Source organism: Salvelinus sp. IW2-2015, linkage group LG26 (genome assembly GCF_002910315.2).
Source record: "Salvelinus sp. IW2-2015 linkage group LG26, ASM291031v2, whole genome shotgun sequence".
In the NCBI taxonomy this organism is placed as follows: domain Eukaryota; kingdom Metazoa; phylum Chordata; class Actinopteri; order Salmoniformes; family Salmonidae; genus Salvelinus; species Salvelinus sp. IW2-2015.
Genome location: NC_036866.1, coordinates 21309023 through 21335082, shown reverse-complemented (window position 1 = coordinate 21335082; position 26060 = coordinate 21309023). Strand labels below are relative to the sequence as shown.

General features: G+C 44.2%; 1 protein-coding gene across 1 annotated transcript in view; it reads right to left on the bottom strand.

The window, feature by feature from the left end:
* LOC111952352 (partitioning defective 6 homolog alpha) overlaps positions 1 to 26060 on the bottom strand; it is a 46698-nt gene that overhangs the window by 16341 nt on the left and 4297 nt on the right. The window contains exon 2 of the mRNA XM_023970938.2: positions 21719 to 21941. Within this exon, the coding sequence (XP_023826706.1) occupies positions 21719 to 21941 (223 nt within the window). The remainder of the gene's footprint in view (positions 1 to 21718; positions 21942 to 26060) is intronic.

Genomic DNA, 26060 nt, shown 5'->3' with positions numbered 1-26060 from the left:
TTTGTGAGTGTCTGTCTGTTTCGTGCTGGTCTGTGTGTCTGTCTGTCTGTTTGCGAGTCTGCTATTGTCTGTTGTTTGTCGAGTCTGTCTGTCTGTTTTGCGCAGTGTCTGTCTGTTTGCGAGTGTCTGTCTGTTTGCGAGTGTCTGTCTGTTGCGAGTGTCTGTCTGTTGCGAGTGTTCTGTCTGTTTGTGTGTATGTCTGTCTGTTTGGTGTTGTCTTGTCTGTTGTGTTGTTGTCTGTTTGTGAGTCTGTCTGTCTGTTTGAGTCTGTCTGTCTGTTGTGTGTGTCTGTCTGTTGTGTGTGTCTGTCTTGTGTGTTGCTCTGTCTGTTTCGTGTGTGCTGTCTGTTTGTGTGTGTCTCTGTCTGTTTGTGTGTGTCTGTCTGTTTGTGTGTCTGTCTGTTTGGTATGCTCCACACAGAGCTGTTAGCCTGCCCTGCTTCCCTCCCTGTCACCGCCATTAGGCTATTGTCTGGACCCCCACAAGAGCAAAGCAGCCTCTGTTATTAAACCCACTCAGGGTGAGGAGCGGGCGGGAGGGAGAGCCCATCCGGAGAGCACAATGGGGGAGGCTGGAAATGAACCAGCCAGACTGCGGTGACAGCCAGGCACCAGGAGGAGGGGTAGGCTGGGGCCGAGGTTACAGACCAGGGGGGTGGGTCTGCTCAACGATCTAGCTGTCAATAAAAAATATAAAAAAGTCAGCAGTTCAGGGAGAACTCGAGTACCTTCTGAATGATGCTTCCTGTCCACATCATCCCCACAGAGAGAATGCCAGAGTTCATTACAATGGTCTGTTAAAGAGTCTGGACAGAACGGCTAACACACAGAGACGTGCAGGTTAACGGAGTAGGTTATTGAGGGCATGACCTTGTCTATAGAGAAAAGAGGGAAACGTCTGAAATGCTACTAGAGTAACCCTGGACATTAAAACAGCTGGAGCTAGACTCACTTCCCTACTAAATCCATTTCCCCCTTTTTCTTATTATCAATCTCTGCTTCTCTTTCCCACTCGGTTCTTCTTTCCCTTGTGTCTCTGTGATTGTATTTGTACACAATGTAAGCGTTGCATGCCCAGGGATCTGTGTGTCTATGAGCACGTCTACACTGTTCCGAGCAGTATTATTGACCAACTGGGCTATAATGTGGTTTAACGGTGAGTGAGATCAGAGGCTAATGTGCAGAGTGGCTAGCTACAGAGATACTGTCTTCCCTTGTGTGTGTGTGTGTGTGTGTGGTGTGTGTGTGTGTTGTGTGTGTGGTGTGTGTGTGTGTGTGTGTGTGGTGTGTGGTGGTGGTGTGTGCATTAGTGCTGATATAAGAAGGATCCATTGAAACCATCCCTTCACCCGGTACAATATAAATAACACACACACAAACATGTACACATTTCTAGGTATGCCTGTATGCAGAGCCTTTATTGCACACAGACAGACTGGAACATCTATAAAGTTGTCCTCTCCCCTGCCCTGTCTCCGCCCTCTGGTGAGGGGTTGTGGGAGTCCAACACATTCTAGAATACACTGCTCTGGTATCCATAAAGAACAGATGACGAATACCAAATATGCTTCCCTCACTAGATGAAAATCAATCAACTACCCTCCTCTCCATATCATGTGATCTCTGTAGGCTACCGCATGAATCACCTGACTCATGTTATACACTACATTACGTTACTGCAGAACAAGAGCCAGTAAATACCTGTTAATGAAATGAATAACCAGCATTAGTAGGTCAACTCAGTTCTGAATCACTGCTGACATCTTACATAACCTTGAGCATGTTGAGTTTAATACAATGATGATTTGTAACAATGCTGGTATCATAAGGTGAGATACTGATGCAAAGCTAGGCAGTCATTGGATTGAAACACTGGGAAGAAAGGCTGAGGTGGGAGGGGTCAGCAGCACTGGGCCTCAGGAGAGGACATTGAAATGAAGTCAGCAGTGMAGGGATGGGCTTTTACAATGAACAAAAATATAAACGCAACAATTTCAAAGATTTTACTGAGTTACAGTTCATATACGGAAATCAGTTAATTTAAATAAATAAATTAGGCTAATCTATGGATTTCGCATGACTTGGAATACAGATATGCATCTGTTGGTCACAGATACTTTTTTTTTTTTTAAAGGTAGGGGCGTGGATCAGAAAACCAATCAGTATCTAGTGTACCACCACTTGTCTCATGCAGCACAACACATCTCCTTTGCATAGAGTTTATCAGGCTGTTAATTGTGGACTGTGCAATGTTGTCCCACTCCAATGGCTGTGCGAAGTTGCTGGATATTGGCGGAAACTGTAACACCCCAGTTTCTCCGATCAGGAGCATCCCAAACAATCTCAATGGGTGACATGTCTGGGGAGTATGCAGGCCATGGAAGAACTGGGACATTTTCAGCTTCCAGGAATTGTGTACAGATCCTTGTGACATGGGGCCGTGCATTATCATGCTGAAACATGAGGTGATGGGGGCGGACGAATGGCACGACAATAGGCCTCAGGATCTCTCGTCACAGTGCATTCAAATTGCCATTGATAAAATGTAATTGTGTTTTTTTCCCGTAGCTTATGCCTGCCCATACTACCCCACTGCCACCATGGAGCACTCTGTTCACAACGTTGACATCAGCAAACAGTTCGCCCACACAACGCCATGCAAGCTGTCTGCCATGTGCCCGGTACAGTTGAAACTGGGATTCAGCCGTGAATTGCACACTTCTCCAGCGTGTCAGGTCAAGACCCTGGTGAGGATGGCAAGCACTTGCAGATGAGCTTCCCTGAGACGGTTTCTGACAGTTTGTGCAGAAATTCTTTGGTTGTGCAAACCCACAGTTTCATCAGCTGTCTGGAAAGCTGGTCTCAGACGATCCCACAGGTGAAGAAGCCGGATGTGAAGGTCCTGGGCTGGCGTGGTTACTCGTGTTCTGCGGTTGTGAGGCCAGTTGGACGTACTGCCAAATTCTCTAAAATGATGTTGGAGGTAGAGAAATTAACATTCAATTCTCTAGCAACAGCTCTGGTGGACATTCCTGCAGTCAGCATGCCAATTGTACGCTCCCTCAAAACTTGAGACATCTGTGGGATTGTGTTTAGTGACAAAAGTGCACATTTTAGAGTGGCCTTTTATTGTTCCCAGCACAAGGTGCACCTGTGTAATGGTCATGCCGTTTAATCAGCTTCTTGATATGCCACACCTGTCAGGTGGATGGATTATCTTGGCAAAGGAGAAATGCTTACTAACAGGGATATAGACAAAATGTGTACACAACATTTGAGAGAAATAAGCCGTTTCTGTGTATGGACAATTTCTGGAATATTTTATTACATCTCATGAAATATGTGACCAACACTTGATGTGTTGCGTTTATATTTTTGTTCAGTATAGTATTCATGACTCTACCAGAATTGAAAATAACTATAACAGAGCCAGTTGTCTGCAGCCTACAGGCATAGAGCCTCTCAGGCCTCTCTCCCACTGGATCCATCAGACATGCTGATTTACCCACTTCCCCAAGCCCCTCTCAGACTCACAAACAGAAGACAAGGAGGAATGGGTATGAGATACAGAGGGAGGAACGGAGGGAGGGACAGATAGCTTTTACCATCAATTTGCCTCCTGCCCATGTATAGTCTATAGTGACAGGTCCTGTCACGTTCTGACCTTAGTTTCTTTTTATATCTTTGTGTTAGGTTGGTCAGGGCGTGAGTTGGGGTGGGTAGTCTATGTTCTGTTTTCTATGTTGTTGTATTTCTATGTCTGGCCTGATATGGTTCTCAATCAGAGGCAGCTGTCGATCGTTGTCTCTGATTGAGAATCATATTTAGGTAGCCTGTTTTCCCCATTTTGGTTGTGGGTGGTTGTGTCCTGTTTTTGTGTCACCATTCAGGACTGTTTCGGTTTTCGTTATCATTCACTTTGTTATTTTTGTATTTTGTAGTGTTCAGTTTATTATTAAAATATGACAAACACTTACCACGCTGCATTTTGGTCCGATCCTTCATACTCCTCAGACGAAGAGGATGAGAATCGTTACAGGTCCGTCTATGCTGCCATTCATGCTAACCTTGGAGGGGGTCCCGAGAGAACTCACTGTTGGTCTCCACAGAGAGGTGTGTGTATTAAGTATCGATGAGTATAGAGTGAACATCTGTCTCTCTGCTCTGCCATAAACAACCCTCCCTCAACGTGAGCAAGATAAATCAGCTGATCGTGGACTACAGGAAAAGGAGGGCCGAGCACGCCCCCGTTCACATCGACGGGGCTGTAGTGGAGCGGGTCGACAGCTTCAAGTTCCTTGGTGTCCACATCACTAAGGACCTATCATGGTCCAAACACACCATCACAGTCATGAAGAGGGCATGACAACGCCTATTCCTCCTCAGGAATATATTTGGCATGGGACCTCAGATCCTCAAAAACAGCTGCACCATTGAGAGTATCCTGACTGGTTGCATCAATGCTTGGTACGGCAACTGCTCGGCCTCCGACCGCAAGGCACTAAACACATACAGTATATACTGACCCCGCACACACACACACACAGTCACCCAGTAAAACACTACTTGAGTAGAAGTATAAAAGTATTTGGTTTTAAATATACTTCAGTATAGAAAAAAATSTAATTCCTTATATTAAGCAAACCAGATGGCACCATTTTTGTGTTTTGATTTACGGATATCCAGGGGCATAATTTACAAAACAAAGCATGTGTTTAGTGATTCTGCCAGATCAGAGGCAGTTGACCAGGGATGTCCTCTTGATAAGTTGCGTGAATTAGACCAAATTCCTGTCCTGCTAAGCATTCAAAATGTAATGAGCATTTTTGGGTGTCAGGCAAAATGTATGTAGTAAAAAGTACATTATTTAGGAATGTAGTGAAGTAAAAGTTAAAGTTGTGAAAGGTATCCATAGTAAAGTACAGATAACCCAAAAAACGACTTAAGTAGTACTTTTTACTTAAGTACACCACTGCACACACACACATTCACATTCCTTTTACACTCTTCACATACGCTGCTGCTACTCTCTGTTTATTATCTATGCATAGTCACTTAACCCCACCTACATATTACCTCAATCACCGTACCTCGACAAACCCGTTCCCCTACACATTTTGTATTTTTATTTAACCTTTATTTAACTAGGCAAGTCAGCTAAAAACAAATTCTAATTTACAATGACGGCCTACCCTGGCCAAACCCTAACGACGCTGGGGCCAATTGTGCGCCGCCCTTTGGGACTCCCAATCAAGGCTTGTTGTGATACAGCCTGGAATCGAACCAGGGTCTGTAGTGACGCCTCTAGCACCGAGATGCAGTGCCTTAGACCGCTCCGCCACTCGGGAGGCCACATTACACCACTGCGCGCGCGCACACACACACACACACACAAAAGTAATAACCTCTGCTTCCTGTTGTTGGCCTTCTTATTGGTCTACGATTGGTCATCTCTAGGAGACAGAACGCGTCTCCTTCCTGAGCGGTATGACAGCTGCGTGGTCCCATGGTGTTTATACTTGCATACTATTGTTCGTACAGATGAACGTGGTACCTTCAGGCGTTTGATAATTGCTCCCAAAGACTTGTGGAGGTCTACAATTTGTTTTCTGAGGTCTTGGCTGATTTCTTTTGATTTTCCCATGATGTCAAGCAAAGAAGCACTGAGTTTGAAAGTAGGCCTTGAAATGCATCCACAGGTATACCTCCAATTGACTCAAATTATGTCAATTAGCCTATCAGAAGCTTATAAAGCCATGACATCATTTTATGGAATTTTCCAAGCTGTTTAAAGGCACAGTCAACTTAGTGCACGTAAACTTCTGACCCATAACAATATTCAACAACTGAGACATAAACTGAACAAGTTCCACAGACATGTGACTAACAGAAATTGAATAATGTGTCCCTGAACAAAGGGAGGGGGTCAAAATCAAAAGTAACAGTCAGTATCTGGTGTGGCCACCAGCTGCATTAAGTACTGCACTGCATTTCCTCCTGCACCAGATTTGCCAGTTCTTGCTGTGAGATGTTACTCCACTCTTCCACCAAGGCACTTGCAAGTTCCCGGACATTTCTGGGGGGAATGGCCCTAGCCCTCACCCTCCGATCCAACAGGTCCCAGACGTGCTCAATGGGATTGAGATCCGGACTCTTCGCTGGCCATGGCAGAACACTGACATTCCTGTCTTGCAGGAAATCACGCACAGAACGAGCAGTATGGCTGGTGGCATTGTCATGCTGGAGGGTCATGTCAGGATGAGCCTGCAGGAAGGGTACCACATGAGKGAGGAGGATGTCTTACCTGTAACGCACAGCGATGAGATTGCCTGCAATGATAACAAGCTCAGTCCGATGATGCTGTGACACACAGCCCCAGACCATGTCGGACCCTCCACCTCCAAATCGGTCCCGCTCCAGAGTAGAGGCCTCAGTGTAACGCTCATTCTTTCGACAATAAACGCGAATCCGACCATCACCCTCGGTGAGACAAAACCGCGACTCGTCAGTGAAGAGTAATTTTTGCCAGTCCTCTCTGGTCCAGCAACGGTGGGTTTGTGCCCATAGGCGACGTTGTTGCCGGTGATGTCTGGTGAGGACCTGCCTTACAACAGGCCTACAAGACCTCAGTCCAGACTCTCTCAGCCTATTGAGGACAGTCTGAGCACTGATGGAGGGATTGTGCGTTCCTGGTGTAACTCAGGCAGTTGTTGTTGCCATCCTGTATCTGCCCCACAGGACAAAATAAATTATTGTCGACCTCCACAAGTCTGGTTCATCCCTGGGAGCAATGTGACGACGCAGCCGTCATACAGCTCAGGAAGGAGACGCGTTCTGTCTCCTAGAAATGAAAGTACTTTGGTGCGAAAAGTGCAAATCAATCCCAGAACAACAGCAAAGGACCTTGTGAAGATGCTCGAGGAAACAGGCACAAATGTATCTATATCCACAACGAGTCCTATATCGACATAACCTGAAAGACCGCTCAGCAAGGAAGATGCCACTGCTCCAAAACCACCATAAAAAAGCCAGACTACGGTTTGCAACTGCACATGGGGACAAAGATCGTACTTTCTGGAGAAATGTCCTCTGGTCTGATGAAACAAAAATAGAACTGTTTGGCCATAACGACCATCGTTATGTTTGGAGGAAAAAGGGGGAGGCTTGCAAGCCGAAGAACACCATCCCAACTGTGAAGGATGGGGGTGGCWGCATCATGTTGTGTGGGTGCTTTGCTGCAGGTGGGGCTGGTGCACTTCACAAAATAGATGGCATCATGAGGGAGGAAAATTATGTGGATATATTGAAGCAAATCCTCAAGCACACATAGTCAGGAAGTTAAAGCTTGGTCGCAAATGGGTCTTCCAAATGGACAATGACCCCAAGCATACGCTCAAAGTTGTGGCAAAATGGCTTAAGGACAAACGAGTCAGTCATCGAGTGTCCATTCCGGACGTAGTGACGAATATCACAGTAAAATACATATGTTTGACACTTGGTAGATGAGATTCGTGCTGCAGGTCGAATCCTTATACCGCAATATGAAAGAGAGGCCACATTTGGTCTCTTCTTGGGACAGATAACTGAAAAAGGGATGTCGTGTTGCGATATTCATGGTACGGTCCTCCTGTTTAAACTAATACAAACACCTGACGTCCGTTACACAGTCTGTCCGGAGGAATGGTGGGCCAAAATCACGCCAACTTATGTTGGCAAGCTTGTGGAAAAGGCTACGTCAACACTAACGATTTTTGAAAGTATCTCTTCAAACAAAGTTAAAGGAATTTAATTTAAAAAAGGATCAGTCACGTTGTCTACAGTCCGAGAGTAAATACGTAAAATCTGAGTGTACATGTAAAATATGAATGTTAAATGGGCGATTTTACTATACTTCTGACCGGATGGACCACTGGAATTGTATGAAAGAGACCTAATAAAAGCTGAAAAGTGAGATGAATTCTCTCAACGTATTTATTAGACTGTAATATTTTTATTGGCAACATTCTTTAAATACAATAGTAGATAGTGGTGATTGTTGTGGCACTAACACACTGTACCTAAGGACAGGGAATTTTTACTAGCGCATTATAAATGTCAGGTAATTGGTGGGGAAAACTGAGTTTATAAATATGCTTTCTTTGGCTAAATGTAAAGCTTCTCGACTCTTTTCAACATGTTTGTATACAAAAATTATACATCTAATATTACTCATTACCATAAAATAATCATTATATATTATATAGGGTACATTATATTACATAATTTGGGGGTCAGGTTCTGGGGGTGCATGCAAAAGTATTTAGTAGTGGCCACCTATATTGTGCACGCCAATTGGTTCTCGATCCTCCAGCAGACTCCCAGACTTTATAAATTATATAACGAGTTGGGCTGGAGAAGGAGAGCTGCCTGTAATTGATGTTTTTCATGATAGGGTTGCTAGTATACTATTATCTTGCAACTATGAACAGCAATTATGCAGGAACCCGTTTAAAAAAAAATATCCTCAGAAATACACATTGTAGATTTTGATTTTTAATGAATTTATTTGCAATTATGGTGGAAAATAAGTATTTGGTCACCTAACAAGCAAGATTTCTGGCTCTCACAGACCTGTAACTTCTTCTTTAAGAGGCTCCTCTGTTCTCCACTCGTTACCTGTTTTATGGCACCTGTTTGAAATTGTTATCAGTATAAAAGACACCTGTCCACAACCTCAAACAGTCACACTCCAAACTCTACTATGGCCAAGACCAAAGAGCTGTCAAAGGACACCAGAAACAAAATTGTAGCTGCACCAGGCTGGGAAGACTGAATCTGCAATAGGTAAGCAGCTTGTTTTGAAGAAATCAACTGTGGGAGAATTATTAGGAAATGGAAGACATACAAGACCACTGATAATCTCTCGATCTGGGGCTCACGCAAGATCTCACCCCGTGGGGTCAAATGATCACAAGTGAGCGGTGAGCAAAAATCTCAGAACACACGGGGGACCTAGTGAATGACCTGCAGAGAGCTGGGACCAAAGTAACAAAGCCTACCATCAGTAACACACTACTGAGGGACTACAATCCTGCAGTGCCAGACGTGTCCCCTGCTTAAGCCAGTACATGTCCAGGCCCGTCTGAAGTTTGCTAGAGAGCATTTGGATAATCCAGAAGAAGATTGGGAGAATGTCATATGGTCAGATGAAACCAAAATATAACTTTTTGGTAAAAACTCAACTCGTCGTGTTTGGAGGACAAAGAATGCTGAGTTGCATCAAAGAAACACCATACTCTCGTGAAGCATGGGGGTGGAAACATCATGCTTTGGGGCTGTTTTTTTCTGCAAAAGGACCAGGACGACTGATCCGTGTAAAGGAAGAATGAATGGGGCATGTATCGTGAGTTGAGTGAAAACACTTCCATCAGCAAGGGCATTGAAGATGAACGTGGCTGGGTCTTTCAGCATGACAATGATCCCAAACACCGCCCGGGCAACGAAGAGTGGCTTCGTAAGAAGCATTTTCAAGGTCCTGGAGTGGCCTAGCCAGTCTCCAGATCTCAACCCCATAGAAAATCTTTGGAGGGAATTGAAAGTCCGTGTTGCCCAGCAACAGCCAAAACATCATGCTCTAGAGGAGATCTGCATGGAGGAATGGGCCAAAATACCAGCAACAGTGTGTGAAAACTTGTGAAGAACTTACAGAAAACGTTTGACCTCTGTCATTGCAACAGGGGTATATACAAAGTATTGAGATAAACTTTTGTTATTGACCAAATACTTATTTTCCACCATAATTTGCTAATTAATTAATAAAAATCCTACAATGTGATTTTCTGGTTTTTTTCTCATTTTGTCTGTCATAGTTGAAGTGTACCTATGATGAAAATTACAGGGACTCTCTCATCTTTTTAAGTGGGAGAACTTGCACAATTGGTGGCTGACTAAATACTTTTTTGCCCCACTGTATATATATATTTGGTACCCTTGTACAATATATAACCTTGTTGTTGTTATTTTATTGTGTTACTATTACTTTTCCTTTAGTTTATGTTTCTTACTTACTTTATAAAAAATCTGCATTGTTGGTTAAGGGCTCGTAAGTAAGCATTTCACGGTAAGGTCTACACCTGTTGTATTCGGGCATGTGACAAATACATTTTGATTTGATTACGCTGCCTTTTCAAATAGAATAGGGTGAAAAGGGCACTTGAACTGGTTTAGTTTGCCTCCATCTTGATACAATATCTTCTTGTCTATAGTTCAGAAAGACATGCTATTCTAGAGTATGCTAGCTTATTGGCAGTGTTACACCTCTGTATCACGTGCTATTGCAGTGTTACAGCTTATTGCTGAGAGTTTGCACTTCATAATGTTGTGTTATTGCAGAGTGGAACAGCTTATTGACTGTGTATTCATACATCACTATGACAGGTTATTACAGAATGACAGATCTCACTGGTTGGCTGCTGGTGTTATAAGGCTGCAGAAATCTAGTCGCTTATTTCTGACCATATATACAAATACTAAAAATGTGATTCCTTTTTCTGCAGCACTGTGTGGCTTTTTTATATTGTTTACAGACAATTTTCACTACCCACCACAGCTGACACAAGTAGTGTTGTTTGGCACTCTATTAGCTGTCTGGGTTCCTTTGAGGATTAGCTGATCAGCTGATTTCACGCTCTAATCAGACAGACAGCAATAGTCCAATGACTTACTGACTGTTCAGTCACATCACATAAATTTGACAAGGAGAGTCCTGCCTTAAGGCACACACAGGCACTAATACTCCCATGTGGCCTTACAGCAGCCTTACTGGTAGGTCATTGAGGAGTAGGTTCTTTCTACTTCACCATCACTGTTCTTGTCTGCCTCATTATCGAGAATACGAAGATGATCATCAACCTGCTGGTCACCATTAATATGCTAGTGAGGTCCCTGAAGGGGTCCCACTCTGAGCCCATTGTCAGACCCTTGCTATCAGATTAATTATTCCCCAGTGAACAGGCCAGGCTGCGGGATGGGAAGCCTGCCCTGGCGGCACTAGCACCAGCGAGCCCCTGTCCTCCAGGGTAGATGGATACCTGATGCTGCCAGCGGGAAGCTGAGCACAGTGCTGTGGAGGCATCTCTTTGCTACCACAGCTCCTGGATCCCCTTACAAGGGCTGGCCACTGGCTGCAATGTAGTGCTGCTCCAAGAACAAACTATTCCTGTCTACAACAGCTGAGCTCTGTTGTCTATCAGTGTTCAGATATGATGCTGTCTTTAAGTATGTGCTCCAAATACAGATCATATATAGGACCTAGGAGTTTTTATTGATCCTCTGATCTAACCAGGAAGAACTCTAGTAGATTATTAAAAGTTTTTTCCTTGTCAGGTCATAAGGTCAGGAAAAACTTGCCCTACCCATATAGTGTGACTGACCTCTCCTGACAGGTCTCCCTCTGTGTGTGTGTGTGTGTGTGTGTGTGTGTGTGTGTGTGTTATAGTATGTGGCTATTGCTGATGTTGTGTGTTCTGTGTAGTGAGGTGTGTGTATGTGTGTGTGTGTGTGTGTTGGACCATGCTGTCCCCGTCCTGAGCCTATGATCTCACCCTGTCTGCACTCCAACCATCTGGAGGCTGAACTGAAGCCCTGCCATATGGTCACCACAGCAACCCTTAACGCGCCACTGTTTCCAGGAAGAATAGGCTTCAGTTGAACTTCCCTCTGCCATCTACAAAGGGTTCAGCAAAGTCTACCTAAACTAATTGACAACACATTCAAAACATGTACAGTGCCAACACAGAAGAAAACACTCATTTTCTGATTGAAAGACTCTCGATGACAACACAGTGTGTTAGTGGAGCAGCAGATCAGATAAACAGCAATAGGCCTCGTACCTGTGTGTGTGTGTGTGTGTGTGTGTGTGTGTGTGTGTGTGTGTGTGTGTGTGTGTGTGTGTGTGTGTGTGTGTCTGGGATTACCCTTTAAGGTTGAGGGCAGCTCTAATCCCATCCCAGGATTATTACTGAGACACAGACACATGAGAGGGACCTGGTCTAACCGCTCTTTATATAAACCCCACCCCCACAGGACTAACCCTGATCACACTATAAACCTCTGAAAGCTGGAGGATGGAGAACTATAGCTTTCACAAAACAGGCTCACACAGAGCATTGTGAGCATCATTCATACAGGTACATCCTCTCACCCACCAAATGCTTCCCTGTCCTCGAAGACACAAACACAGGTAAGGGGAAGTTTACAGTGTAAATCTCTCATGTTTTGCTAGCATAGACTGGAATATGTTCCGGGATTCCTCCGATGGCATTGAAGAGTACACCACATCAGTCATTGGCTTCATCAATAAGTGCATCGATGACGTCGTCCCCACAGTGACCGTACGTACATACCCCAACCAGAAGCCATGGATTACAAGCAGCATCCACACTGAGCTAAAGGCTAGAGTTTCCGCTTTCAAGGAGCGGGACTCTAACCCGGAAGCTTATACGAAGTCCTGCTATGCCCTCCGACGAACCATCGTACAGGCAAAGCATCAATACAGGACTAAGATCGAATCGTACTACACCAGCTTTGACCCTCGTCCGATGTGGCAGGGCTTGCAATCCATTACAGACTACAAAAGGGAAGCACAGCCGAGAGCTGCCCAGTGACACAAGCCTACCAGACGAGCTAAACTACTTCTATGCTCGCTTCGAGGCAAATAACAATGAAAAGTGCATGAGAGCACCAGCTGTTCCGGAAGACTGTGTGATTACTCTCTCCATAGCCGATGTAAGACCTTTAAACAGGTCAACATTCACAAGGGCGCAGGGCCAGACGGATTACCAGGACGTGTACTGCGAGCATGCGCTGACCAACTGGCAAGTGTCTTCACTGACATTTTCAACCTCTCCCTGTCCAAGTCTGTAACACCAACATGTTTTAAGCAGACCACTATAGTGCCTGTGCCCAAGAACACTAAGGTAACCGGCCTAAATGACTACCAACCCGTAGCACTCAGTTCTGTAGCCGTGAAGTGCTRTGAAAGGCTGGTCACGGCTCACATCAACACCATACCGCCCCGGCATATCCACAGAGTATGCAATCTCTATTGCACTCCACACTGCCCTTTCCCACCTGGACAAAAGGAACACCTATGTGAGAATGCTATTCATTGACTACAGCTCAGCGTTCAACACCATAGTGCCCTCAAAGCTCATCAATAAGCTAAGGACCCTGGGACTAAACTCCTCCCTCTGCAACTGGATCCTGGACTTCCTGACGGGCCGCCCCCAGGTGGTAAGGGTAGGTAACAACACATCCGCCACACTGATCCTCAACACGGGGGCCCCTCATGCGGAGGCGTGCTCAGTCCCCTCCTGTACTCCCTTCTCACTCATGACTGCATGGCCAGGCACGACTCCAACACCATCATTAAGTTAGCTGATGACACAACAGTGGTAGGCCTGATCACTGACAACGATGAGAGAGCCTATAGGGAGGAGGTCAGAGACCTGACCATGTGGTGCAAGGACAACAACCTCTCCCTCAACGTGATCAAGACAAAGGAGATGATTGTGGACTACAGGAAAAGGAGGACCGAGCACGCCCCCATTCTCATCAGCGGGGCTGTAGTGGAGCAGGTTGAGAGCTTCGAGTTCCTTGGCGTCCACATCACCAACAAACTAACATGGTCCAAGCACACCAAGACAGTCGTGAAGAGGGCACGACATAACCTACTCCCCCTCAGGGGACTGAGAAGATTTGGCATGGGTCCTCAGATCTTCAAAAGGTTCTACAGCTGACTGGTTGCATCACTGCCTGGTATGGCAACTGRTCGGCCTCCGACCYRWKYGCACTACAGAGGGTAGTGCGAACGGCCCAGTACATCACTGGGGCCAAGCTTCCTGCCATCCAGGACCTCTATACCAGGCCTTAAAAATTGTCAAAGACTCTAGCCACCCTAGTCATAGACTATTCTCTCTGCTATCGCACGGCAAGCGGTACCGGAGCGCCAAGTCTAGGTCCAAGACGCTTCTAAACAGCTTATACCCCCAAGCCATAAGACTCCTGAACATCTAGTCAAATGGCTACCCAGACTATTTGCATCCCCCGCATCTCTTTACACCACTGCTACTCTGTTGTCATCTATGCATAGTCACTTTAATAACTCTAACTACATGTAGATACTACCTCAACTGACCGGTGCCCCCGCACATGACTCTGTATCGGTTCACCCCTGTATATAGTCTCGCTATAGTTATTTTTCTGCTGCTCTTTAATTACTTGTTACTTTTATCTCTTATTCTCTGTATTTTTTTGAAACTGCATTGTTGGTTAGGGGCTCGTAAGTAAGAATTTCACTGTAAGGTCTACACCTGTTGTATTCGGGGCATGTGACTAATACAATTTGATTTGATTTTGCTCCACCTGCGTTTGTCAATTTGACAAAATTCTATTCTTCTCTTCTGTACCTACTGTTGTATCATTTCATTATGAGCTCCCTTACAGACTGCTGTTTCATGCCTCTGTCTGTCAACACTGCGCTGGATCACAAAACAGTATGACGTCTCCATCAGTATGAGTTGAGTCATCTCCATCGTAGGCGTACTGTAGTGTACATACGTACACATTCCATTCAGAATCCAGAAATGGGCTGTGGACAGCTGCCAATACCAGCAAGAATTCTTGCAAACCCTAAACAACGCCCACATACCTCTCTGAACTGAGCAGGCAGCACGCTCACAACTGTCCCTTCAATGTCCCTCTCTTCCTCTTGCCTCTGTTTATGCGTCTGCTCTGTCTTTAACCAGCCATATTGCTAGTTTCTGGACAAACAAACACAACTGAATAGAATAGACCCCTGTGCTGCTGTTCAGTAAACCACTGGGTCTTTGATCGTAGGTCAGATCACGAATCACATGCAATCTGGGGGAAAGGAATTCCATCCTGTAAATCTGAGTGGGAATTCCATCCTGTAAATCTGAGTGGGAATTCCATCCTGTAAATCTGAGTGGGAATTCCATCCTGTAAATCTGAGTGGGAATTCCATCCTGTAAATCTGAGTGGTTTCACACTCCACAGTGGTTTACAGTTTCTCCATCGTTATTTATTTGATGAACTTGGTAACTGCACCTCTATATCAACTAGTCAATACTGCCCAGGTAATTAGTCAATAGCCCTGGATCATACTGCCCTTTATTCACACCACTGACAGCCTATTGATCCTCAGTGGCATGGGCACCCGCAAACCAACCACGCCAACCTGTGGTTGGTAACCTCCTGTTCCCACACCTCCAGTGAACCTGCTGCATGCCAGTACATTTCTCTCACTGCCTACACTCCGCCCTCAGCCAGGCTCTGAGAATGTACCAAACAAGCCATGCGCCAGGCTGGCTGTTTCACAGAAACAAGAAATCCCAGCAGTTCTCAGAACTCTAAGAAGCTGAAAGACATGGAGAAAGACTTGGCTAGAGATGAAATTCAGAGTCTGCTCTAACAGTGGGTGATCTGTGTTGCCTCAGAGCAGGTGTTCTGTCTCGTGATCTGACATGGCATGCAGTGCTCCGAGGTGAGAGAGAGAACACTATACAGAACCCTGCCCAGCACATACACCTGCACAGCAGATGTTCCTAGCAGTACTCACACTCTGCCTACTTTCCTCATCCCTTTCTCTCTCGCTCCTCTAGCTCTACTATCCTAATATATGCTACATGACCAAAAGTATGTGGATTCGGCTATTTCAGCCACACCCTGTGCTGACAGGTGTATAAATCGAGCACATAGTCATGCAAGCACAATGCCAAGCGTCGGCTGGAGTGGTGTAAAGCTCGCCGCCTGGCAGTCCGACGGTGGAATCTGGGTTTGGTGGATGCCAGGAGAATGCTACCTGCACCAATGCATTGTGCCAACTGTAAAGTTTGGAGGAGGAATAATGGTTCGGGTTAAGCCCCTTATTTCCAGTGAAGGGAAATCTTAACACTACAGCATACAATGACATTCTACACGATTCTGTGCTTCCAACTATGTGGCAAAAGTTTGGGGAAGGTCCTTTTCCTGTTTCATCATGACAATGCCCCCATGCACAGAGCGAGGTCCATACAGAAATGGTTTGTCAAGATCAGTGTGGAAGAATTTGACTGACCTCAACCCCATCGAACACCTTTGGAATGAATTGGAATGCCGACTGCGAGCCAGGCCTAATCGCCCAACATCAGTGCCCGACCTCACTAATGCTCTTGTGGCTGAATGGAAGCAGGTCCCCGCAGCAATGTTCCAACATCAGGTGGAAAGCCTTCCCAGAAGAGTGGAGGCTGTTAGAGCAGCAAAGGGGGGACCAACACCAAATTGATGCCCATGATTTTGGAATGAGATGTTAGACGAGAAGMTGTCCACATACACTACATGATCAAAAGTATCTTCCTCCTTTAGTCCACCTATATTTAAATCTCCATAACTATTCATATGTGATTTCACTCTGTCACTAACGACAGTTATTATCCTTGTTTAAATGTATTTTTGATGTATTTAAACAGGGAAATCCCATTAAGACCAAGGCCTCTTTTACATGGGAGCCCTGCACACAATCATACAATTCAAAATATTTACAATTCCTATGGGGGGGGGGGTAGTACAATATTTACAAGCAGTTTTAAAAAATGTACTTACAAAACACGTTTATGAAAAACAATCACATTCCTCATTAAAAAAGAACCTATTGCCCATAATAAAGCGTAKACTCTTAGAAAAAAAGATGCCATCTAGAACCTAAAATGGTTCTTCGGCTGTCCCCATGGGAGATTCCTTTTTGGTTCCAGGTAGAACCCTTTTTGGCTCCAGGTAGAACCTTTTTTGGTTTAATGTAGAACACTTTCCACAAAGTGGAAACTACCTGGAACCAAAAAGGGTTCTACCTGGAACCAAAAAGGGTTATTCTATGAGGACAGCCGAAGAACCCTTCTGGAACCCTTTTTTCTAGAGTGTAGTGTGCTATGAGAAAGTGCGTCCAATGGCTTCAATACAGTGGCAGCTGCATGGCGATATCACCACAGTCTTAAGCCAGAATGTATGCCGAGCGAATGATTTGTTTTCTGCTATTTAACTCAGGCATGCCCTATTCCTATAAAGGAAGCCCATTTTAATTCTTAACTTCTTAACTAACGTTAACTCATCAACATGTTTTTTGAAAGATAGATTTTAGTCAATCCAGATACCCACATATTTATAAGCGAGGACACGATCAATGTGGGCACCGTGCAATGTACATAAATCATCAGATACATTTGTAAGCATTTGCATTAAGCGTGCAAACACAGCAGGATTGTGGGGGCATAAATTCACTGTCTCCCTCCCAGTCCTACACAACACAAATGCATTCCCAGGCACACACACACACACACACACACACACACACACACACACACACACACACACACACACACTGAGTTGCTCCTCGGGGTATTGAGCAGCTGGTGCAGCCTCAGTTGAGCGTGTGCTGGGTGAACACAAGGGAATCTCTCTGACTATGCTAAAAACAGCAGCACAGCCAATGGGCTTTGCACCAGCATGCCAACCCACAATAACACCACTAAAACACTACCTAAAGCACTCCTGCATGACTACATCGGAGCACGGTTTGAATTTGCATATTGTTTTGAATGTAGTAGCAGTGTGTGTTTGTGTATGAGTGCGGGTAAGGGAGATGGGGGGGTTGACTTTTAATGTTAGCTAGAGGAGATATTACTGGAGGCGTAGGGCCCTCTCTGGAGAGTAAGGAGAGAAGAGAAAACCCTTTCTTCCCTCTTTTCCCTTTGTGTTTCTCTATCTCCCTTTTCCCTCCCTCCTCTCAGCCTTTCTTTCCATGTGAATTAGCCGATTAAACCCCAGCTTATAAAGCAGTTTGCTGAAATAAATCTTCAATGAAGTAGATTGAGCAACCACAAAAAATATCTTATTTTCACTAATCTATGCTTCTCGGACTGCCAGCTATAGCCCAGCTAATTCCCCAGACCTTTGCTACTGGCCTCTTGTGACTGTACCGAGAGATTGAGGAGGGACGTGGTAGCTAGCTAGTAGAGAACGGCAAGGATGGGCTAGTGGACTCACTGGGCTGACAGATACCATAGGTGTTTTGTGCTGGGATTATGTAGGGTGAGGATGGAAGCGAGCGTTGGATCCCTTCTGTATGGAATCCCATTAGCCAGCCTGTCAATGGCCACTCTGTGAGATGAGCTCATGCTAAAAGCCCCATCAATCTCATCAGTGTTTCGGTGAACCAGCAGCACTCTGTGACATTAATGCCCCATAGAGGGGCAGTGGAGAAGGGAGGATCTGATCAGAGACTTTAAAATGGCTCCACCAGCACAATGTGTCCATCATGCCAGTAATGTGTCAATGGACCAAAGCTCTGTCATATAGCAGCCTCTGGGGGAGGTTAGATAAGAGTCAGTCTCTGGACAGCAGCTTATTGGGCCTTCAATAGCCAGATGGGCCAGTTGTGCTGGTCAGAGTGGTTGACCAGTTTCCTAGGCGTGGTCCTAGACTAGTATCACCACTACCTACGGTCTGTTAGTATCACTACAACCTTTACATTAAGCTGACAACAGACAGGGACTCCACCCCCATGTTGACTCTCACCATCTGATATGATTGCCCATAGTCCTCTGAGGTTATTATTCAAATATGTCATGCATGTATGGCAAGGATGAATAGTCTCTCTGTATAGATGGTCTCTCCAGAGATGAAAGGGAGATGAGAAATAGAATACAAAGAGAGAAAAGCAAGCAAGTAAGTTTGAGCGAAATGTGGTTGACTGAATAACGACCGTGTAAAGCAGTTCAAGTGAATGAAGAGCACTGCTCTAATGATTTGCTACTTATTTGCTCTCACAACAAAACTTGTGAGCGAAAAAGCCATTACTGTGGAAAAATGACATTCCTTCCATGGAGAAGATGAAGCTGTAATCAGGTAGCGCCAGGCCCTGCACGGGTATGTCTGTAACAGCGATAAGCCCTRTCTGGAAATGTGCATTTCTGTTCCCCTCAAAACATGGTTTTATCAAATAGATCCTTTGAGAAAGCTATGCTAGAGAAAGGGAGGGAGAGAGAGAACGAGAGAGAGAACGAGAGAGAGAGAGAGAGAGAGAACGAGAGAGAGAGAGAGAGCTGAGATTGAGGACCAGGGGCTAATCTGCCTTCTTATTCTCCTTTAAATAGAAATACAGGCATAACTCATGAAGATTTCACTAGCCGCATAGTATAATCTTAAAAAGAAGAAAAAACACTAGCACATGCAGTAGTATTGCAGAGGGGTACCAAATAAAATGAAACTAAATGAAACTGCATTTTGATGAGGGAACAAACATATTTCCTGTTACCATACGGTTAGTAAGTGGAACTATAGCCAGACATTTAGCCCGTTGAAAGGCTGACAGGTGTTCAGCTATTCAGGACACTAAAGAGCATCCCCCATGAGAACAGGAAGTAGCTATGTTGTCAGTCGGTGGCAGCAGAACAGAAAAACTCCTGCTGAGTGAACAAATAGAGCTCAAAGATTCTGATTGCTTTTGTCTCCTGAGCCATTCAAATTAATGATCAGAGTTTTGTCTGTAAAGCAAGGAGGCTTTTTCCAGCTAATGAGTAATTAGCAGGTGTGCTGGATCTCCTGGAGCATACAGGGATGATGGCTTCCTGTTTATACACAGATAAACATTCACTGTGCAAGCTATGGCTTTGTTATTCAACTAGGCCTTTCTTCCACATATATACTGCAGATGCTGTAGATGAGAACAGGTAGCAAACACTGAGATGGATTGGAAAAATATATCCCTATAGCAGTCTCTTTCTCTCCTGCTCATTCTATTTCTGTTTCCATTTCTCACTTTTCATCTCCATCTTTGGGTTTCTCTCTTGAAGCCTTCTTCTAGGACCACAGGGCCGACTAGATCTCATTAGCTACATTCCTCGCTCCCCTGGTCTGTGCTGAACGTAAGGCTCCCTCTGAGCTTCCCTCCCCCAGCCGCCAACCCTCAAAGCCGTACCTCTCAGTGCACCTCACAAATGGCATTTCAATTGCTCTTCCTGAAATGTACTATTCTAGAATGCCACTCTAAGCATCCACGTCATCTTTGTCCATCCAGTGTTATTGCTCCTAACCACACCCGTGTTGAACTCATCTCAGGCCCCAGCAGGGAGGTTTCTGTGCTCCCCACAATGACAGGCAGAGCAGMGCCCTGGCCCTGGTGCTGAAGCAGCAGGAATCACTCCCACAGAGAGCCATGGACAGAGAGGCAAAGCTGCACAGCCTATCTCTCTTCTGACTGACACATAGCACACTAAACCATGAGAGCTTCAGCGACCACACAGAGGGGGGTTGAACTACAGGGCACTACAGGGAATCTCCTCTCTACCCACAGCTGAGCACATACCAAAGACGGTTAACTAGAATATCCATCTATACCCACTGGCCTGTATAACATTGTGAGCCTGATGGATAATTATATAAAGTGGTAATTGAGTCATGGATTCTATCCTGTAGCAATCACAAAGCAGCTGGACTTGGCTAATAAAGAAGGATAATAATGAGAATTTCATTAAGCTCTTTTTTTTTGTTACAAAATAAAGCAGAGCTGATTATGGAACAGGATGGTCCTCTAAAACTGGGAACAATAGGAGCCATTCTCCAGATTAACATTTCCAAATGAATTATGCAAACAAACAAAACAATAAAACAACATCACATAGAAAGATTGGACTATAAACAATAGGGGAGCGACTTTTAAGAGCATTAATGGGCGATTTCCAGAATGCAGAATTGGTTTTGATCAAACTCACTGACCGTGATGGGGCATTAGGAATGGAGGGGTATAGATGGAGATAAAGAGCTAGAAACAGAGCATGGTGGGGAAGAGAGGGGAGCATCTGAGGTATAGTGTGTTTCAGCGCAGGCTGGGTGAGATAAGGGTGAGGAGTCAGCCCCAGGCCCAACTCTAGCCCCAACTGCATCCTCAGCTCCAGCCCCAGCTCCATCCCTAGCTTCATCCCCAGCTCCAGCTCCATCCCCAGCTCCAGCTCCAACTCCCTCCCCAACTGCAGCCCCAGCTCCAGCTTCAGCCCCATCCCCAGCTCCAGCCTTAGCCCCAGCTCCATCTCCTCTCAGCACAGCACTCTGCCTTTGCATTCCTGAGGGCTGGCACAGCACCAGACAGCCCCACCCACTGAGGCAGGCCAGACTGGCAACAATGAGCAGAGCCCCAGACACTCATCCCCTCACAATACAAACAACGTCATCACCATTGCCACACTGACTGACTCTCATACTTCCATCATCAGTCACAGTAAGAAATGCAGCTATCAACAGCAGAACCCTTTCTGCTAACAATTAGGCTACTTTATAAGACATAACACAGTATTTAATCATGAACACACACTACACACTGTACTACGCTATAATTTTCTGCCATGTTTGACAACTGATTTAAAAACACATCAACAGCGCCGATAACAAACAAGCATCAACAGTAGCACTGGCAAATAACTCACTTCAACACAACAGTCAACAGCCATTGGAACAAAAACACAGTGACTCCAATTGCAATAAGGTCAACATCAATAGCAGAGAGCTTTAACCAACAATGTAAGCTAACAATGAGGTTTCCACTATAAATAACTCTCCTCTCCCACCCCATCCCTCTCTCCCTTCCCTTCCCTTCCTCCCCTCCCATTTCTCTCTCCATGCCACAGCCTCACCTCTCTTCTGGATGATGATCCTGAGTAGTGGATTGGCTGAGGACAMGGCCTTGTAGAAGTTGTCATCGTTGTTGATTGGCAGCAGGTCACCATAGATGTCCGCATATCCCAGCAGCACCTCCACACCGGGGATGCGGTGAACAGTCTGCAGCAGTCGGTAGAACTCCTGAAAGCCACCGGTGCCGCTCTTCTTCAGAGCGAAACGTCTGTACTCTGCCTCAAACTAGAACACAAAGGTCAGAGAAGATTGTGTCATGAAACCAATAAAGCAAACTCATAAGGATTGGTGCAGCAACAAACCCCAGACAATTGATCCAGACTCCAATAAAAGCCTCGGCCATGACATTGCCCTTCACTAAACTATTTAAAATTCCCCTCTATTGCTTTTCATGAATGCATTCTGGTCCTCATAACATAACATAACCTAGGTATTAATTTGACTAGACACAGAACTAAACCTATAAACATAGTCCAGTATGTAACAACTAGGACCATGTTCTGAGATGTCTCACTAGGTGCGACATGGTGGAGTGTGGGTCATTGTGAGGTAGCTGTGTAGCACAGATACATAAAGATCATTTAGGGGACAACACAAGCTGTGAGATATGCTTGTCTGTCTGGAGCTGCTGCCCTACAAGGCCAGTGAATTTATCTCTGAGGTGCGTATCACATGGAAACACACACAGAAGGTTGTGTCACTCCTCTCACATAATGTGCTATCCCATCCTTGTCTGGGGCCACAGACTTCCTCAATCACAAAGACAGGGAGACAGATAGAAAACAGATTGGCAGACAGACAGATTACAGAGGGAAGGAAAAACAGGCAGGCAAGCAGAAAGAGGACGGGAAAACAGAGCTAGACAGTCTGGAGTGGACTGAAGAGTACTGGATGGTGCACCACCAGTTTAAGTTCATTGGGTGTTTTCATAATAGCATGATTGACTGGTTTGTGTGTCCAACCGTATTTACAGACTGAAACAAATAATGAGTACTTTATGAGTGATTGTAGGTCCTCACAGAAAATGAGTGGTCCAGGGACTAATCCCCTTTTCCTCTCACCACTCTACCTCTGGGGTTTACTATTGAAGAATAATAATATATTGCATCCTTTACTGGACAGAAAGGGTGACTAATTATGCCATTTCCACCCATTCACCTATAACACAGCTTCTGAGCTTCAGTCTATTTCACAAAGATCAGAGCAGAGCTGCAGGGGAAATCACCATATTTATAATGACCATCAGAGATACAATGCACACTCTCATCTCAACTCTCAACACATCATCTCTGTTTGCTCTTTATCACCCCTCCTCTGATGGTGGTATCTATGGGGACATGGAGTTCTCATTTTGTAACAATATCAAGGAATGCACTCTGGAGAACGAAGTCAAGCATTATAGCTTCAATTCCTTAGTTCTCTTCATACTTTAAAGTCAAGCATTATAGCTTCAATTCCTTAGTTCTCTTCATACTTTAATGAGCCATTTGGGTGGATACAGTAAACTATGTACGGGCTGGATGGCTTCTATCAATTATGATTAAATCAACTCTGCCTAAATATCACCTTCATTCCAAGTAATCAAGTGAAAGAGTATTTGAGTGTGAGAATATAGAAGGTGACGGTAAATGTGTAAGAAAACAAATCAATGAGTGAGTGAGTGCTGGACAAGTTAGTGTAGAAGATTCTACTGTATTCCCAACCATCCTGGGGCTCCAATGAGCAAAACATCTTTGCTGAGTCAAGAAAGTCCGTACTAGTTCGCCGAAGCCAGCCCTCTGGAGAACCGTGTAAAAGGCTGTAGAACAGGCGAGCTAACGATGGGCCTATTTGTCTTCAAACCATTTTAAGATGCAGTGCTGCAGCTGAGGCACATAATTGAAATACTAACAGAATTAGAAAGAATCCACTGTCAACAAGTTGTTAAAAATCACTGCTGAGGAGAGCCAGACAGACAGTGAGGCAGTTAGTTGCACATTACACATTACACTGCAGAGATATTACCTGTATAGATTTCCATATTAGAGTTTAACACCACAATCAGTAGCATATTGTTTGAATTTGATAAACACACATGAACTGTGCATTCAGACTAGAGGTCGAACCGATTATGATTTTTCAACGCCGATACCGATTATTGGAGGACCAAAAAAAGCCGATACCGATTAATCGACCGATTATTATATATATATTTGTAATAATGACAATTACAACAATACTGAATAAACACTTATTTTAACTTAATATAATACATCAATAAAATCTATTTAGTCTCAAATAAATAATGAAACATGTTCAATTTGGTTTAAATAATGCAAAAACAAAGTGTTGGAGAAGAAAGTAAAAGTGCAATATTTGCCATGTAAAAAAGCTAACGTTTAAGTTCCTTGCTCAGAACATATGAAAGCTGGTGGTTCCTTTTAACATGAGTCTTCAATATTCCCAGGTAAGAAGTTTTAGGTTGTAGTTATTATAGGACTATTTCTCTCTATACCATTTGTATTTCATATACCTTTGACTATTGGATGTTCTAATAGGTACTTTAGTATTGCCAGCCTTATCTCCGGAGTTGATAGGCATGAAGTCATAAACAGCGCAATGCTTGAAGCACAGCGAAGAGCTGCTGGCAAATGCAGGAAAGTGCTGTTTGAATGAATGCTTACGAGCCTGCTGCTGCCTACCACCGCTCAGTCAGACTGCTCTATCAAATCATAGACTTAATTATAATATAATAACACACAGGAATACGAGCCTTAGGTCATTAATATGGTAAAATCCAGAAACTATCATTTCGAAAACAAAACATTTATTCTTTCAGTGAAATACGGAACCGTTACGTATTTTATCTAACGGATGGCATCCCTAAGTCTAAATATTGCTGTTACATTGTACAACCTTCAATGTTATGTCATAATTCTGTACAATTCTGGCAAATTAATTACGGTCCTTGTTAGGAAGAAATGGTCTTCACACAGTTCGCAACGAGCCAGGCGGCCCAAACTGCTGCATATACCCTGACTCTGCTTGCACAGAACGCAAAAGAAGTGACACAATTTCCCTAGTTAAAAGAAATTCATGTTAGCAGGCAATATTAACTAAATATGCAGGTTTAAAAATATATACTTGTGTATTGATTTTAAGAAAGGCATTGATGTTTATGGTTAGGTACACATTGATGCAATGACAGTGCTTTTTTCGCGAATGCGCTTGTTAAATCACCCGTTTGGCGAAGTAGGCTGTGATTCAATGATAAATTAACAGGCACCGCATCGATTATATGCAACGCAGGACAAGCTAGATAAACTAGTAATAACATCAACCATGTGTAGGTAATTAGTGATTATGTTAAGATTGATTGTTTTTATAAGATAAATTTAATGCTCGGTCCTCCTTTCCTGTAGTCCACCTTACCTTGGCTCCTTGCTGCACTTGCATAACAGGTAGTCAGCCTGCCACGCAGTCTCCTCGTGGAGTGCAATGTAATCGGCCATAATCGGTGTCCAAAAATGCAGATTACTGATTGTTATGAAAACTTGAAATCGGCCCTAATTACTCGACCATTCTGCTTAATCGGTCGACCTCTAATTCAGACCATACTAGATTGTTAAAGGTCCAATGCAGCTGTTTTTATCTCAATATCAAATCATTTCCGGGTAACAATTAAGTACCTTACTGTGATTGTTTTCAATTAAAATGGTCAAATATAAACAAAAATAGCTTCTTAGCGAAGAGCAATTTCTCAAGCAAGAATTTTGCTAGGACTGTCTTCGTGTGGTCTGAGTGGGGAGGGGGAGGAGAAAACTAGCTGTTTTGGGCAGAGCGGTTTGGAACTCTTTCTTATTAGTCTATTAACTAATTTACCAGGCAGGCCAAAACTCCATCCCACCAAAACAAGCTGAAATTTCAGGCGGTCTTTTCAAACAGCTCTTACACTAAAAGGGCATTATTATAATTTTCACAATTTCACAGTATTATTCCAGCTTATAGTGTGGAAATATACATAAAACACAGGTAAATCATGTTTTTAACTGCCCTGGGCCTTTAAAGATTTTGACATCAAATCAAATGTTATTTGTCACATGCGCCGAATACAACAGGTGGTGAGCGAAATGCTTACTTTACAAGCCTTTAACCAACAATGTAGTTTTAAGAAAAATAAGTGTTCAGTAAAAAATAGATAAGTCAATTTTTTAAATAAAATAATTAATAATTAAAGACCAGCAGTAAAATAACAGTAGCGAGGCTATATACAGGGGGTACTGGTACAGAGTCAACGTGTGGGGGCACAGGTTAGTCGAGGTAATTGATGTAAAACGTACATGTAGGTAGAGTTAAAGTGACTAT